General features: G+C 43.3%; 1 protein-coding gene across 3 annotated transcripts in view; it reads left to right on the top strand.

Annotated features, from left to right (window-relative positions):
* Pde7a (phosphodiesterase 7A) overlaps positions 1–17,945 on the top strand; it is an 89,345-nt gene that overhangs the window by 46,807 nt on the left and 24,593 nt on the right. For 2 of the 3 annotated variants that reach the window (XR_004944228.1, XM_036178874.1), the window contains exons 2-3: positions 3,142–3,202; positions 5,851–5,934. Coding sequence is in view for 2 of the 3 variants with exons in the window: in XM_036178874.1 (XP_036034767.1) it covers positions 3,142–3,202; positions 5,851–5,934 (145 nt within the window). In the remaining variant the exon portion in view is untranslated. Of the gene's footprint in view, positions 1–3,141; positions 3,203–5,850; positions 5,935–15,854; positions 16,492–17,945 lie in introns of those variants that run through there. The other variant, XM_036178875.1, reaches the window with a different exon arrangement.

A 17,945-nucleotide genomic window follows, 5' to 3' on the forward strand; every position in this document is an offset into this window, starting at 1 on the left:
CTTTTGTTGATGAGGTTGAGCAGCTCTCCTTTCTTTCTTTTCTTTTCTTTTCTTTTTTGGTATATGTATTAAATAATAGTATTTGCCCCCCCCCACTCCCCCCCCCCCCCCCCCCGGTTGTCTCCTCAGGTCTTTGTAGTATCATATCACCATACAGTACCCCGTGACACTGGCTCCAGTTACTACTGCCTTTAAAGGAACTAATTGTATTGACTGCTTTAAAAAACGTCCAGGCAGTGGTGGCACACACTTTAATCCCAGCATTTGGGAGGCAGAGGCAGAGTGGAAGTGTGAGTTCGAGGTCAGCCTGGTCTACATGCAAGTTCCAGGACAGCCAGCACTTCACAGAGAGAGAGAGCATCCAAATTAACAAAATCAGAAATGAAAAGGGGGACATAACAATAGACAATGAGGAAATCCAGAGAATCATCAGGTCATACTTCAAAAACCTCTACTCCACAAAACTGGAAAATCTAAAAGAAATGGATAATTTTCTGGATAGGTACCACATACCTAAGTTAAATTAAGACTAGATAAACCATTTAAATAGTCCAATAACCCCTAAGGAAATAGAATCAGTCATTAAAAGTCTCCCAACCAAAAAAAGCCCTGGACCTGATGGTTTCGCTGCAGAATTCTACCAGATCTTTAAAGAAGACTTAATACCAATACTCTTTAAATTGTTCCATGCAGTAGAAGCAGAAAGAACATTACCAAACTCCTTCTATGAGGCTACAATTACCCTGATTCCTAAGCCAAACAAAGATGCAACAAAGAAATAGAACTATAGATCGCTCTCCCTCATGAACATTGATGCAAAAATACTCAATAAAATACTGGCGAACAGACTCCAAGAACACATCAAAACAATTAATTATCCACCATGATCAAGTAGACTTCATCCCAGGGATGCAGGGATGGTTCAACATACAAAAGTCCGTCAATGTAATACACCATATAAACAAACTCAAAGCAAAAAACTACATGATCATCTCACTAGATGCAGAAAAGGCATTTGACAAAATCCAACACCCCTTCATGATAAAGGTCTTGGAGTGATCAGGAATACAGGGAACATACCTAAACATAATAAAGGCAATCTACAGCAAGCCAACAGCCAACATCAAATTAAATGGAGAGAAACTCAAAGCAATACCACTAAAATCAGGAACAAGGCAAGGGTGTTCCCTCTCCCCCTACTTAGTCAATATAGTACTTGAAGTTCTAGCCAGAGCTATAAGACAACATAAAGAGATTAAGGGGATACAAATTGGAAAGGAAGAAGTCAAGCTTTCCCTATTTGCAGATGACATGATAGTATACATGAGTGACCCCAAAAATTCAACCAAGGAACTGATACAGCTTATAAACACCTTCAGCAACATAGCAGGATACAAGATCAACTCAAAAAAATCAGTAGCCCTCCTAGATACAAACAGGCTGAGAAAGAAATCAGAGATACATCACCCTTGACAATAGCCACAAATGATATAAAATACCTCGGGGTTACTCTTACTAAGCATGTGAAGGACCTATATGACAAGAACTTTAAGTCCCTGAAAAAAGAAATTGAAGAAGATGTCAGAAAATGGAAAGATCTCCCATGCTCGTGGATAGGCGGGATTAACATAGTAAAAATGGTGATCTTACCAAAGTTTTATTTTAATGTACTGTGATCAAGTGTGTGTGTGTGTGTGTGTGTGTGTGTGTGTGTGTGTGTGTGTGTGTGTACTCACATGCCACAGCATGCCTGTAGAGGTCAGAGAACACCTTGCAGGAATCTCTCTCCTCCTGCTATGTTAGTCTAGGGGATTGAACCCAGGCCGTGGATTGGCAGCAAGCACCTTCACCTACTGAGCCGTCTCGCCAGCTCCTTCTCCAGTTTTGGTGTGCCAGGTGCCGCCCTGAACGTTGGGTTTTGGTGTGGATCTGGGTAGGCAGCCGTGCTTCAGGGGCTGGCTGGCACAGAACTTAGATGCTGATGAGAGTGGGTCAGTTTTGCCAGCCAGATTTTGAAGTGTAGTCATTTGTATTGGCTCTATCAGTAACTGTTCACTTACTCCTCAGTTCCTAAGTTTCATTTGCAACAAGTGCATTTGTTGACAAAGTATTATCATTATTATTTATTTACTAAGTGATAGTTCCTATTTTAGAGGCCAGGATACTGTGGTAACTGATACAGATAAGGTCCCAGCTTCTGTGAAATTTCTATTTTAATACAGAGCAAATAGGGTAATACTAGCCAAATGCTACAAGGAAGCTGAGCTACCTCTGCCTCCTGAGTGCTGGGATTGAAGGTGTGTGCCACCAGGCCCAGCTGTTTTCTTGTTACTGTTTTTATTTTTATTTATTTTTAAGCAGTCAGTGGCATTTGTTGCTTTAAAGGCAGTAGCAAATGGAGCCAATGCTGTGGGCACTGCAGGAGAACATGGTTCTCAGATGGCTGCAGCTTTGTTAGGCAGGGACGTCTGAGATTGTTCCATCCTGACCTAAGAGATAAGAAACAGGAATGGCAGTGCCTCAGGCAGGGGCAGGGTGAGAGGAGGAAGGACCACATGACCGAATCCTAGTGGGGAAGGGTGTGCTAGGACAAGAACAGCTGGAGCAGACCCTGGAAGCTGGGGACCCGAGAGTGTGGGCTCATCTCCAGTGCAGAGGGAGCTGTTGGAAAACTGTGAGTGGGATGTGAAATAGTCACTCTTCTAACATATAAAGACCTGGGGCTTGGAGATGCACCTGAACGCCAGCAGAGTGCCCTTACCCTCTCTCTCTCCCACTTCGTAACTCGTGGGGGTTTGTTGTTGTTTTTAAAGAAACAGCCTTCTATAGAAGAGATAGAGTTCAATGATAGAGTGCTTTCTTAGCATACCAGAGTCTCTGGGTTCTATCCTCAGCCTCCCACACCTCCAAAAGAAATCAACTTGTGCATCACAAGCCCTTTTCTCTTGTAGCCATTTGTCATGGTAGTTCTCAGCCATGTATTTCCCTTCCCTCCAGCTGGAGACCAGAGCGGATTTGGTAGAGTCAACCTTTTGTGCACAATGCTTTGCAAATAACATGTAATAAATGCATGTTTACTGAATTAAATTTTAGATCATATTTCATTATCATGTACTAAAATGTATGCTTTTTTTTTTCCAGAGACGTGGAGCTATTTCCTATGACAGTTCTGATCAGACTGCGTTATATATTCGTATGCTAGGTAAGCACAGTTTGTATCAGTACCAGTTAATTTTGTAGTCACATTATTTGGGATGAGGTATCTTTGTTGAAGTAGCCTTTTCATTACTTGTAACAGAAATTGAAGTCTAGTATCTAAAAACTAGTACTGAGTGTGAAGAATAAATAAGATGCATTTTAGAGTTAAAAGACAATTCAGAAGTCTGATTTAGTAAGACAGTATTCTTAGTGTCCAGCTTTTAACTGTTCTAGAGCATTCTTCATGGAAAATAGGTTTCTAGAGCTGCTAAATAAAGAAGTGCATACCAACATGGATGAAGACGAATCTGAGAAATTCCTATTAGGTAGTCTTCATTCTGTTCTCGGGGCTTACTGAGAGAACTTGGTACTTAATTAAGATTCTTATATATTACCTCATTTCACAAGTCATGTAACCAGCTGCACATATATGGATATTTTTCCTTCCTGACTTTGCTGGCATTCCCTCTTCAGCCAAACACTCCCGTGTGCTTTTTTTCACCCTATTAAACACACACAGTTAGATCCCAGCAGGCATAGTTGCTCATGTTTGAGAAGTTGCTCCTGGCTTTTCTCCCCGTGTCAGAGCTCCGCCCCCAGCTTTGAGATGCCGGCAATCCCTTACAGTTTATCTACGTCTGTTCTTTCCTTTGAGTCCTTCACTGACTCTGTACGCTTAAGCCTAACCGTGGCCCAAAGTTCTGTTCTCGCTCTTACTCCTTCCTCTTTCATTTACTTGGTGTCTTGTGTGTTTTACCCACTTCCACTCTGTCCTACCTCTTCCCCTGTCTCTTAAAAAAGACGTTTATGGCTCTTCTACCCTTGAAACAAATCTTTAGACATAGTTACTCTATTTCTATGGGTATGTGATGGGGACTTCAGACTTTTAACAGGACTGGGAATATTTGTTTTCCACATTTGTGGTCTTATCATCTCAATAGATACAACTCCATTCTCCCAAAAGGCAGTCATTCTTGACTCCTGTTTCTTATATAGTCTATGTCTAGTTCATTGACTAGTTCTGCTTCAAAAAGCCAGCCTGGCCCCATCCTGACGATTGCTGCCCAATCTAGACCATGGTATTGCCTTCCTTCTTGAACTTGGTCCTAATTGGTCTTCTGGAACTGTGGTCTACACAACCAAGGTGAACCTTTTCCATCATTAAAGTCATCTGAAGTCGCCTTAACTGTGTGTTCAGAGGACTCTGAGAACTTCCAGCCCTAGAGCGACGCCAGTATGGTATGCTAGGTACCAGTGTCCAGTGGGATCAGGCCTGATGCCTCTTTGAGCTCACGCTTCCCAAGTTCACTCGCCCAGTGCTCCTGCCGTGCTGGCCTTTTCACTTGGCTGAGAACACGCCATGTGTGCTCCTGGCCTAGGGTGTTCATGCTTGCCCTTGCTTGTGCTTGGAAGCCTCTTTCCTCTGATAGCCTTCTGGCTCACTCGCCACAAGTCCCTGTTTAGAGACCTCTTCAATGACATTGTCCCGTCACATCCCTCCATTCCCCATTCCTCTTAACTTACTTTATAGCCTCTCACCCTCCCCTAGAAAGGAGTTATGTGTTTGTTTTATTTGTCTGGCCCCTGAGAAGGTGAACTGTGCACTGGTATGTGCTGGGTCTGACATGTACTCGGCAAACTTTTGTCATAATGAGGAGTCACTACATAAAAGAAGCCTTGGTAGATAAAGATGGAGTCACAGTTGATGAAGGGAGATCCTCAAGAAGTCACAGTTTCAGGAGCACAGGAGGTTACAAGGCTCCCCTCTGTTATGAACTTGCTCTCTGTGGCAGCATTAACAGGAAAGTGCTGCATTTTGAACCGTGGGTTTAAGTACTACTTGTCATTTGCACTAACTCAGGCATGCAAATGTGATTTGATCTGCCAGAGCCCAATTTCTCACCCACAGAATGGGAACTAAGATTCTTCTTTAGGTTTGATTGCGGAATTTATCAGTGATACAGCAAGTGCCTGGTAATTGGTTGTGGAATTATCTGAAAAGCATGTAAGAACAGCATCAAACAGATAAAAACAAAAATGTAAGCACTTGCTAAAAACCTCGGGTGAGGAGAGAGATTTCCAGTGGGAAGAGTCCAGTGGGAGTTCGCGAGTCCATCTCGGATGTCAGGCTACTTGGGAGTGATCACGCTTCCTGTGTCCGTACTCTGTGGGCAGTCCAGTGTGCCGGCTTCAGCAGAGCAGGCGTGCTGGTGGAGGCCTGCTTGCTATGCCTTTTGAAGTTTGTTTTAGGATTTTCTTCTGTGAAACAGATTTTGTTTCCCACTGGCCTTTTATCGTTATTGGTTCAACCCCATCAGCATTATGAAATGACCTTTAAAACATAGATAATTATTAAGGAATGAAATTTTTAGAAGTTTTCTAACCCAGCCTTACAACTCAATACTGAAATTTTGTTGCCTCCTCCAAATAAGTCAGTCTTAACCATTCATTCAGCTCATTTTGTTTGGATTATTTTTTACCGTACAGTCATGGGTTTCAATGTGACATTTTCACATGCATGTTGCTGTACTGACCTGTTACCTTCCTCACTGGCCTCCTGTGACGGGGCCGTACTGAGTAGGATCCCACATGGGCCTATGTGTACAAGGGAAACAGCTTTCTAAACTTACATTTGTTCCTGACTCTGTCCAGGAGATGTCCGCGTAAGAAGCCGTGCAGGATTTGAAGCAGAAAGAAGAGGTTCACACCCATATATTGACTTCCGTGTTTTCCACTGTACGTATTTCTCTCATGTTTTCAAAACTAAAGTTTTGGTCTTCATAGCATTTAATTTCCTCAAGGAGAAAGAATACAAGGAAGAAAAAAATGCTGTATTATATTCTCACTTTTAAAAAACATAAGTTCATAAATTATACTATATTTGTAGATAACGTTAAAAAATAGAGATAATGAGCCTGGCAGTGGTGGCAGATGCCTTTAATCCGAGCACTTGGGAGGCAGAGGCAGGCAGATCTTTGTGAGTTCGAGGCCAGCCTGGGCTGCAGAGTAAGTTTTAGGAAAGGCACAAAGCTACTCAAAGAAACTGTCTCGAAAAACGAGAGAGAGAGAGAGAGAGAGAGAGAGAGAGAGAGGGAGGGAGGGAGGGAGGGAGGGAGGGAGGGAGGGGGGGGGAGGGGAGGGGAGGGGAGGGGAGGGGAGGGGAAGGGAGGGGAAGGGAAGGGAAGGGAAGAGAAGAGAAGAGAAGAGAAGAGAAGAGAAGAGAATAATTAGGGCTTTGTTTTTGACTCAGGGTCTCATGTAGCTCAGGCTGGCCTCATACTCCCTGTGTAGCTCAAGATGACCTTGAACATCTGATTTTTCTGCCTCTCCCTCCCTCCTGGGTCTTCGATTATAGGCGTGAGTTACTATGCCTGGTCTCTGGTGCTGGAGATCAAACCTAAGGCTCCATGCCTGCCCAGCAAGCACTCCACCAACTGAGCCACACTAAATTAGATTGTAGGTGTTTCTGTTACTGTTTTTCTTCATTACTTGAGGTAACATCAGCATTTTTATGCAAATAATATTTTTAATAGTGTTTAGAAGTTGAATGAAATGTCATCTTTTTGGTTTATTTAAAAATACCGATAGAATAGCATATTTTAAAAACATTTTGTGTGTGTCTTGATCTTAGTGGAGAGAAAGGGGAACAAGTGATAGAACTCTTAAACACTAAATAAATGTGTTAAGTCTAGTTTTGGACTCATTCGGCTTTTGGTAATATTTAGTAATATACATTAACACTCTAAAAAATGAAGCCAAACTTGACAGAATATAAAAAACAACCTAAATAATTCATAATACAGTGAGGTGGGGAGGTGAGCCTGGCATTGAGTCACCTTCCCCTGAAGGGTCATGTGCTGATTCTGAGAAAGGGGATAAGGTGACCAGAGCTTCCTTCCACGGGACACTTACTGTTAGAGAAGCAGAAGCAGGGCTTTACAACCTGCCACATTTGCATGGGCTGAGGGAGCAGCGCACGGTTTACCTCGGTGCTTGAGCGAAACCCGAAGCACTTTGTAAGGTTAGAAATGAATCCTAACTTTGAAATATCTCAAGCCCTGCTTATGTCAAGGTGGTTGCAGTCTGTAACAAGCATCCCAAGAAAAGATGCTCGTGGCAGCATGTTAGCGGCTTCTCAGACTTTGCACAACCAGTGAGAGTGTGCAGGGACACTGGCTGCCTTAAAAGATCATTTCTTCCTACAGTAACAAATGACTCAAAACTACTGTCATAGAACAGCCGCCTTTTCAAATGCAGATCAAGAAGTATTTTAAGCCTAGAGCAGAGTGGGAGCCCGTTTTCAGGTTCCTTGTGCTTTACCCAGCAGGTCCACATAGAAAGGACGATCAGGACCACAGGCCTCTGCAGGTGTCTGACTGAGATGGTCTGCACTTGGCTGTGCTGGGGGGGGGGGGTCTTTTGCTCCACCCCTTGGCATCTCTATAAATACCCTGGGGCAGAGACAGTCAGGGCCGTTGGAATAGGTTCCAGGCCCTCTCCAGGCTCTCCTTTATTTTTTATCTGTTTATCTCTGCACTATAAATCCCTCTATCTAATATTTCCTGCTGCTCACACTCAAGAAAACTCTGGGGAGCTGTGGGGTTGGTGGGTAAACGCCCTGCAAAGTAGAGAAACATCGAAGGAAAAGCATGCTTAGGTGGTTCCTGGTACAACTGTGAAAACCAAAGTCAAAGAGCAAATAGCAAAAATCGTAAAAGAGGCAAAACCTGAACCTGCAAAGAGGCAGTTACCAGTTTGCCAGTGAGGAAACCTCCACTTTCCTTTTGTACCACCCTCTCCAAGTAGAGCATCTGCTGTGTGGGGTGCTCTTGCAGCCCTTTGGCTTCAGGGCATCCTGAGGCTAGGGTAGCAGAGCTGTTTACAAGAGAGGCCGAGTCAGGAGCTGTGAGGTGGGGGCCTGCTGCGCAAAGGAACCAAGAGGCTAGAAGAGAAAGGAAAGACCTTAGCTGTGAAGTGCTACCAAAAAAGGAAGCCAAAGTAGAGGAAACAGAATACACTTAGATTAATTCTTAAGGCTGGCATGGTCTCGACACTGCCTGCATATGAAAGAACAGTCACAGCCGGACCCCACCTGTGTAAGACGAGGCGTTCCAAAGAGCGTCAGGTTACATCTGTAATGTATTGGAAAACTGATAGATCTTTGCTTGGAACCAAAGATTGCTTTAAGCATTGAAGAAAGTCAGCGTGATTGATTCCAGTAATAAGAGTAGAGGTCAATATAAAGAATAAATTCTAGAGATCAACAAGGGAAAGTGTCTGTAGGACCGGGCTTCTCTGGCTCCCTCCTCGAACTGGGCAGTGTGGCTAGTTCACAGAAGACAGTAAGGAAGTGGGTTAGTGCTGCCACCTTTACTGAGGGCATGTTGGCGGTGTTAAAAGATTTCATTACTGACTGACATTCCAGTAAGAATGTTGCATTTGCTTTTAAAAAGACTTTTTCCTTTATAAAATTACTTCGTTTGGTTCCATTTTTATGATATGAAGTTTGAACAGCTTTAAAACTATCAGTCTTTTAAACTTTTGAGGTATCTGCTATAAAACCCTCTGGTCCTAAGACTGTTGGAGACATCTGTCTCTGATGTATTGGTTTAGGGGTCTTCTCTCTCATACACCCCCAGAGTTTCACTAAATTCAGTAAAAGAAGATTTGGGAAATAAGATTGCTATAAAGGATGTTGGAAGTTTCAAATAGGAGACAGAATGGTAAACTTTGGTGGGGAAGGGATGGAGTAGTAGGGAATTCTTACATCATTATGAAGCCAGGAAGAGATAAGACATAATCTAAAAATAAGAGCAGACAGAGCAAATGTGCCGGTGGTGGAGAAAAGTTTATAAATTGTTACATGTTCCTTTTCCGAGTTAAAGATTGCCAGGTTGGATGATAAGTGAAATGTGTGACCCTTAGGCCTACATGTATGCACTAAACTGCCACAACCTTCAGGGGTAGCTGGCCATGACTTGTCAGGGCTCTTCCTTGTAGTGTTCCATCTTTTCATACAAGGTGGAAATATCTGGTTTATTTCTGTGGAGGCAAAGTTGTTCTTTCTCTCTGCTCCTTATGAAGTGCCCTGCCTAGACACCTGCAGCCATAAGCTCCTTCACTTCCTGGGATCTTGACTTGGTACGGGCACCTGCACGTAGTTGACTTTGCAGGGTAGGTTTGAAGGTTCAGGTAACCCAACCTTTTAAAAGACTATCATACGCCTTTTCTCTTACATGTATAATTTAAAATAATACTACTTTCACAATGACATAAAAACATGCATGCTGAAATAAAATGTTATTTAAATTCCGGATGTAGGTGTAATTTTCCGTCCGCAGCTCCGCCCACCTTTCTATGCACCTCTTTACCTCGGCCCTAACTGTTAACCCCCTGCTGCAGTCTTGGCCGTTTTCACCCTTCTGCTTCAGGTTAGCCCATTACCAAGTCCTGTGCGTGTTGGTGTTCTTAAGTTGCAGTCATGCTTGTCCCCTCTGGCCTCCTTGAGCCTTCAGTGATTCTGTTCTAGTTCTGGTGGTTTTCTGTCTTCAAGCCCTTAGGGTTTCTGTCCCCCACGTTCCCTGCTGAGCCCAGGATCAGGGCTTCTCAGGGGAGAAGGAAAGACACTGACAAACCAAAGACACGCGCTTCTAGCAGAGCGTGGGAGCTGACTAGGCTGGGCTCTTGTATTCTCTGTGCTCTGCCTCCATCCGCTGATCGTTTCCAGGTGCTACAGATATTTTAACTCGGAGATTATATGTTCTCTTCTGTGTTGAGTAAATTTCTTTACTAGATTTTCCTAGAAATGAGACATTCAGACATTGCAGCGTTGAGCTTTTCTTCTGTATATGGCTCATTATAAACGCTGCTTGGGTTCACATTCTGAAGGTTAATTCTCCTGTCAGCCAGTTTAAACCAGATAGGCACCAGTTGGGGGACTGATTACAGGCTCCAAGGTTTTAAAGAAGGACCTCAGTGTTAATCTTATGTAGACAGTACTTTTCCTTGCTGGGAATTTCTGTGTCTTGGCTTACCTCTTATTCTTGTCATAATTCTTCTCTGAAGGCCTGTAAGTATACTTTCACAGTCGGATTGGCCATAGGCCTTCCTGCCCAGCATTTTTTCACTTTAAAGAGACCTTTTAGCTGGGTATGGCGTCTATGATCCCAGCATTCAGGAAATGAAGACAAGAGGCCAGTGTGAGGGCAGCCTGGGCTATATAGCAAGGCCCTGCCTCATAAATAAATGAATAATGAATGAATGAATGAATGAATGAATACATCTTCCGGAAGGTGGAGGCTGGGAGGTTTAAAAAAAAAAGGAGGAGGAGGAGGAGAAAAATCAATGAATGGCATACACCTATGATCCTAGCAATTGAGAGGTAGAGGCAGAAAGTTCAGGGGTTCAAGACCAGTTTCAGGTACATGCCAAAAGAAGGATACACTGGGCTATATGAGATCTTATCCCCAATGAAGGAAAGAAAATCAGTTGAGCACAGGAGCTTATTAATTACAATAAATAATCAACCTTACTAAACAAAGTCCTTTCTGACTTAGAAAGTTCAGCCAACAATGAACTAAGACACAGGGTGGAAATTACAGTTGTTTCAGACTCAGGACAGTGTGATAATATGCATTAAAAACCCCCAACATCTTTCCTATCAGATGTCACCACTAGAACTAGAAAGACACACAGAGGGATAATCAGATTAAATATGTAAGTTCATTCAAAGGAATTCACATTTGACTAGTTTGTGATACTAATGCCCTAAATGATGGTGTTAATCATTTAGAGATTTAAAAAAATGTGATATAATGAAATTAGTTCTTTATATAAAGTCATAGGCTTATATTCAGACCATGTTTTTGTTAATTAGGTTACATTAAACCAGTCTTGCAGTTATTTATAAAGAACTGGGAGAATTTAAATTTGGAGACATTTTGATTTTTTTTTTTTTTATTCATGGCCACAGAGCAGAGTGATTTCCATGGTGAGGTCCTCTGCCAAGACATGCTTCCCAAAGATCCGGAGTCTGCAGGTAGGGCTAACCTGGCAGCCCCTTGTGTGAGCTGCTCTGCTGATGGAAGTCCGTCTTTTCAGGTTGTTTTTTTTAGATAGAAGTGTCAGAGACACGTTCGCTCTTGAGGAGCTTCGTCCTACATTTGAGCTTTTAGGAATTCATGTCTTCATGTCAAAATCTAAACATTTCCCCAGAGACCTCTCACCCAAGAGGTTTTCTGAAGCAGTCTTCGTATTTTATGGACTTTATCTTTTGTCTTGTCTGTTGTAGCTCAGAGATATCTATTATATGTAGTTGCATAAGCTCAAGAGAAGGCGTCTTTCTTTCCCACGTGAGTCGTCATTGATATTGGAAGAGAATGTAGGGAGGAGACAGTGGGGCCAGGTCAGTGCAGGGCTGACAGTGGCCTGGAGCTTGTGGGTCTTCGGCACGTCCTCCTGCCTTGTCCTCAGGATGCCTGTCCTCAGTTGTGACAGCTCCCCCCTCTAGGTGTTTTCAGGCTCCCACTTAAAGAAAAACAAACAAACCCAGAGAGAACCCAGAGGAAAGCTCCTGTCTCTTACCTTCTTTTTGAGTTCAGTAGGCTGAAGCAAAAGTCCCAAGTAGCCTGCAGAGATTCTATTTTCCCCGTGCTCTGTTGGCCATAGATAAGTGGTCTCCTAAATTAACTGGCCATGATAATATAATTGAATTCTATGTTGATATGTGTTTGTGTGTCATGGACACGTCTCAGTACAGTGCTCTCCCTGTTAAGCGTGAGTTTAGATCCTTAGCACCCTCATAAAGAGCAAGGTGTGGGAGAGCAAGTCTCGGGTCCCAGGACTAAGGAAGCTGAGACGGGGGGCCCAGAGCATGCTGCTGGCCATTTGAGTAAATGATGAGCTCTAGGTTCTGCAAGAGACCCCGTCTCAAATAGAAATTTGGAAGCTAGGGCTATAGTGTAATGGTAGTATGGGCCTCACATGTATGAGGCCCTATGTTCAACACCATCACTACCAGAAATAAAACAGGAAAAGTAGAGAGCCATTGAGAGTGGCATTTGACCTCAATCTCTCTGGTATACACACACACACACACACACACACACACACACACACACACACACACTACGAGGGGGGGCGGGGAGAGGCACGTACACACATACACATACCAGGTAACCCTTTGTTTGCTTGAAATTCGGCCATCTTTTCCTTCATCCGTTAAGAATCATAGGTGAGGATGTAGTTTGTTGGTAGAACTATTGCTAGCATGTACAAGGCCCTAGTTTTGTTTCCCAGTACCTCAAATAACACCATCACAATCCTGTTCTACTTAGATTCTGGCATGCTTGTTAAATCATAGTGGAAGTTGTCAGCCTGTCTGTTCCCTCCTTGGGATTTGCCACAGCCCGTTGACGTCAACAGACAGGGGATGTGGTTTCTGCAACGTCTGGGAGATGTAACACATGGAATGCTTCTTTACTGTTTTTCACGTCTACACAAATGCAGTCATCTCCATTTTTTTCTCTTTCTGCCGAAGTAAGTGTGTTTTACCCATTACCTCCCACTGTTCATTTTCCTTCAGTGCCGCTCTCCACCAGTGCGTGCCAGGGCAGTGGGGGAGCCAGAGTATTTGCATTGTTTCCTCAAAGCTCTTAGCTTTAGGCTTTCCCTTCATTTATTTATTCATCCCTGCTCTCCAGCAGCTCCAGTTCATGCTGGATCCTGAGATATTTTTATTGCACTGAATTGACTGGGGCTATGTGTCTTCTACCAATTAGAGTTATAGGGTCTTATTGACAGTTCCCCGACGATAATCTTTATTTGCTTCCCCCAAGTTCAGGCTACGTGCTGTTTTCCTTTTGAGTTAAGCCTTTTACATTGTCTTTATTATGACTGTCTATTGAAACATACAAAACCCTTTGCCATAGTTCCTCAGGTATATTGGCTTTGGGTTGTTTCCTGTCATCGTAACAAGGCTGTATTAGGCTTAGATTGTTTGCTTCGTGCTTACATGATATGAACACCATCTGGGTCTGTGTGTGCCCTGAGCTTTCCAGTGTGGATCAGGATAGTTTCGAACTCCGCTTCCGTATGGAGCAGCTGTATGAGGGTGGCGGCCGCCGTATCCATCCCTCGGCCCATAAGCATTGATGTTTGATTGGCACTTTCCTCACCTGTCCGTCTGTCCTTGCCTTCCCCTTCATGTTCCCACTGCCCATCACCACCTTCCTGTTCACAGGCTAGTTTGTTTTGATGATTGGTTGGTCTAACGAGGTGTCTCTGTCTTCTATAATTTAGTTTCTTACTCAAACGTGAACACCCAGCCTGCACCTGTGGATGTGCCATTATAGACCAGGGCCACTTTGTCCAAAGTGTCGGTTAAATTAGTTGACTCCCGCATATTCATCTTGAAATCACACCTGCGTCTTTCCACGGCAGCATTTCTTGAACTCACAGAGCTGTCACTGAAACAAGGCTGGCAAGATCGGTACAGCTAAGTAAAGGTTCTTGTCGTCAGGTCTGAGCTCAGTGCCCGGGACCCACGTGGTGCAAGGAGAGAACTCACTTCCCATGAGCATAACACATGGTAGTGCATGTGCGCCTGTGTGTTCATGCGTGTACACACACACACACACACACACACACACACACACGCACACGCGCGCACACACACACACACACACACACACACGAACTCCATCCTTTTTCCTGACAGTGACCCGAGGTCCCTACTCCTTTTAGTAGTCGCCCCTTACCAGCTGGTGTGTAGAGATGAGCACTGCCATGTTGATGCACTGGGAAATGCCACTCTGGTTTCCAGAACCTTCTCAGACACCTGCACTTAAGAAGCATTTTCATTGCTTTGTCCCAGACTTGGAGGAAGAAATGGTTATTCTGGATATCTTTGATGACTTCATTGAATAAACTCGTAGGGGCTGATATGGATTGGACCTTCATCTTACTCCAGTCCTGTGGTGGTTGCTCTTCTGTACGTGGCAGAACCAGAGAGGTTGAAATCCACCCTGATGTGCTTTTGCAGCTGCTCTTTGAAGGAAGTGCGCACTAAACCTGTTTCCTTCCCCTTCTCTCCGAGCTCATTAATAGGGAATTAAGAATCTCGTGTACATAGCTAAGTTCAAGGCCTGAGCATTAAATAACATATGTTCCAGCCTGAGAAATGAAGATACCTAATCCGTAGCAAGAACAGTCTTGTCTCAAAGAGTTTTGCATCTCTTATTTAATTATTCAATCATCAGAATGAGCATTAATTCTGTGAACCTGGGTTATAAGATTGCTTGAGGGGGGGGGGTTGGGTATTTAGCTCAGTGGTAGAGCACAAGGCCCTGAGTTCAATCCTCAGCCAAAAAAAAAAAAAAAAAAAAAGAAGTGCTTGAGGGAAAATACTGGTGATACATTTCATTCTTATTGGAGTTGATCTAATTTGAGGGGAAAATACTGGTGATACATTTCATTCTTATTGGAGTTGATCTAATTTGAGGGGAAAATACTGGTGATACATTTCATTCTTATTGGAGTTGATCTAATTTGAGGGGAAAATACTGGTGATACATTTCATTCTTATTAGAGCTGATCTAATTTGAGATTGTGAGTGGCTCACTTTTTATTCATAGTAAGGCTTGAACCACATGTTCATTTTAGAGTCCTGAGACTATTTTGAAATCTTGTAAAAGTACAGTTAGTTCTGAAGTACTTACATATACAGTAGTTTTCAGTATTAAATATGTAACCACAAAAAAGAAATCTGATCTTCAAAATTAAAAGTATAAAAGTCTATGTTTAAAGTATTATGTTTATAATTATCATTTTAATATAAATATAATTTATCCTTTGTATTTTTTGAGTGCTTGCTTCTTTCCAGAACCATGTAGAGACAGACATTCTGCATGTTTGGACTACATCATTTGGACTCTACCACAGTCCTCAGGCCTGTTTTCCTGATAAAGAACGGAGGACATGCAGAAACTGTCAGTACAAAGCTCGTTTGACAGAGCAGGATCCGGACCCGGAGGAGTCTCTGTTCTAAACCTGTCTTTTCCTGTTCTGGGTCTCGTCTCCATTCTCAGCACAGGCAGCTGAAGACCATTGCTCAGAGCAGCCTGCCTAGAACAGTGTTTCCCACCTGGCCATACCTGCCAAAGTCAAAAATTCTTCTTAAAAACCTTGTCCCACGGATGTAGGAGAAATGCAATTACTCTTTTTTTTTTAAATAATTGACTTTTAGATGTGGTTTTTATGTAGCTTTTTTTTTTTTTTTTTTTTTTTTGAGGGAAGCTAAGGGAAGGAAAGGAAAAATTAGAATATATTTGCAATTTTTATTCAGTCTTTGTTCAACATAGTATTGAGTTGGACTAGAGCTAAAACCTTAGAGCACTTAGTTATAAAGATGAAGAACTGAGCAGTAATTCCTGTGTCTGATTTGTGTACAGAGCCCGTGGTTAGAGGGCGCCCCCTTGTGGATTATGAGAGCAGTGGTCCGTTTCAAGAGCCAAGGACCTTTGTGAAGGGCCTTTCTAACAGCTATGCCCAAGGGTGTGGTTTGCAGAGGGGTGTAGTAGAGAGCTATCTGCAGGAGAGTCGGGTGCTCATGGAAGCCCATCTCCAGCCCTTTCTCTTCCTATCCTGGGGCTTGTATTTCCTCTGTACTTTCTAATATGATGATGAGGAAAACCCAGCATGTTTTAAAAATCACCCACTGTCCTCTACTTTATTTTTGGGTCCAGAAAAGTAGAGAAAGGACGCCTGGACACAATGCCCATACTCATTAGCTTTGGTGGTGCTGGATGGTCTGCATGGGGTGGTGGTGCTTTTTAAGGAACCCTCTGATAATAACGTGAACTTCCTTATGCCAGGGGCTTTCTAAGCTGTGTCAGAGTGTAACTAACGTGATAACCAGAACAAGCCCGGGAAGCAAGTAGTCCAAGCTTGATGACGGCTGAGCTTTAGTAAGATAAGTTTAATCTGTTGTGCTGTGAAGCAATGACTCACCTCGAGTACAGAATGAGCTCATCTGAGTATTGATAATAGGCTTGGATTTTTGTGTGAGTTGGCCAGAGGGTGAGTTTTTCAGTAATTATCCAAATGAAGGGTGCTGGACTCTTTCCCATTCCTGAATGCCGTCTCTGATATAGTCCTAGATGCTGTTATCCACTCAGCCTGAAGCCTCCCTCTGCACTGGCTCCAGGGTTAGCTAGGTTGAAAGAAAAGCTGAGCACAGTCTTCCGACGTAACCCTTACGGGTGCTCCAGAAGATGTCTCCACTGGATTTTCAGTGTAAGGACCTTCGCCACTAGTTACTATACTGGGGTGGGGGGCAGAAAGAAAATACACATTTCCAACAGTGTTACGGTGATGAGTGTTGATTTATAGTTCCCAACCCTTTATTAGATTGTGTTTCCAAAGCTCTCCCAGGACAATTCTAGAAACTTCTTTACCTCACTTACAGAAATCTTATTCTCTAGTGGGGCCTGTGTGTTAGACACTGGTGACAGAAGCTTTTTCACTTGCCCTGCTTCTGAGGATTGACTGTGAGGGAGTTAGGCTGTGTAGAGGGATTTCCACAGAGCTTATCATTACAGGATTTTTTTTTTTTTAATCTGAGGATCGAACCCAGGGCCTTGCATTTGGTAGGCAAGCACTCTACCACTGGGCTAAATCCCCAACCCTACAGGATTCTTTATGAAAAAAGAAATTGGAAAAAGTTGAGTAGCCGCTACCTTCATGCACATGTATAATCTCTCTCCTACACACTAACAAAATCTGTAGTCTTCCTGTTCTCCTGCAGCAGAGGGGAGCAAACCCAGGGACCCGCAGCCAGACATATGCAGAGAGTGAGAGGCCTTGGAACACGCTGCTCTAAATGGGATGTCTCTATCAGATCCCTCCCCTCAGAGCTAGGGAACCCCAAGGAAGGGGAAGCAGAAAGTGTAAGAGGCAGAGGGGCTGGAGGACACCGAGACAACAAGGCCCTCCACACTGACATGAGCAAAGCCCATATGATCTCACAGAGCCTGAAGCAGTGTGCACAGGGCCTGCACAGGTCTGCACCAGGTCCTCTGTATATATGTATTATGGCTTCCAGTTTAGTGTTTTTATGGATTCCAGATTGTGTGTATGAGTGGGTCTCTGGTTCCCGTGCCTTCTCTAGGGCTCTCTTCCTTCTATTTGTTTTTGTCTTGTCCAACTCTAATGTGGTAGTTTTGTAGTATTATTCTTTATTTTGTTGTATTTAATATTATCCCTTAGAAGTGTGTTCTTTTCTTAATGAGAGACAGAAAAGGGGTGGATCTGGATAGGAGGGGAGGAAGAGTAGAGGAAAGGGAAGCCGTGATCAGGGTGTATTGTATGGAAAAAGAAAATGTAAGGAAAGAAAAAAGTCTGATCTTCCTTTGTGTACCACTTTGATTCTTTCTTGTTGCGTGTATTTTTAAGTTTTTAGTGGTTGCCTTGAGAATTACATGCAGCATCTTTAAAAGTATTTGCGTGTGGGTGTATGTACAAGCACACGTGCCCAGGGAGGAGTTGTGGCTGGCTCTGACTAGTTTGTCCTAGTTTTTTTGTAGTTTTGTTTTGTTTTTCAAGACAGGGTTTCTCTGTGTAGCTTTGCGCCTTTACTGGAACTCACTTTGTGGTCTGGGCTGGCCTTGAACTCACAGAGATCCACCAGGCTCTGCCTCCTGCGTGCCCACCACCGCCCGGCTTTGCTTTTTGGTTTTTTGTTTTGTTTT

This window comes from Onychomys torridus, chromosome 2 (genome assembly GCF_903995425.1).
Source record: "Onychomys torridus chromosome 2, mOncTor1.1, whole genome shotgun sequence".
NCBI classification, from domain to species: Eukaryota; Metazoa; Chordata; class Mammalia; order Rodentia; family Cricetidae; genus Onychomys; species Onychomys torridus.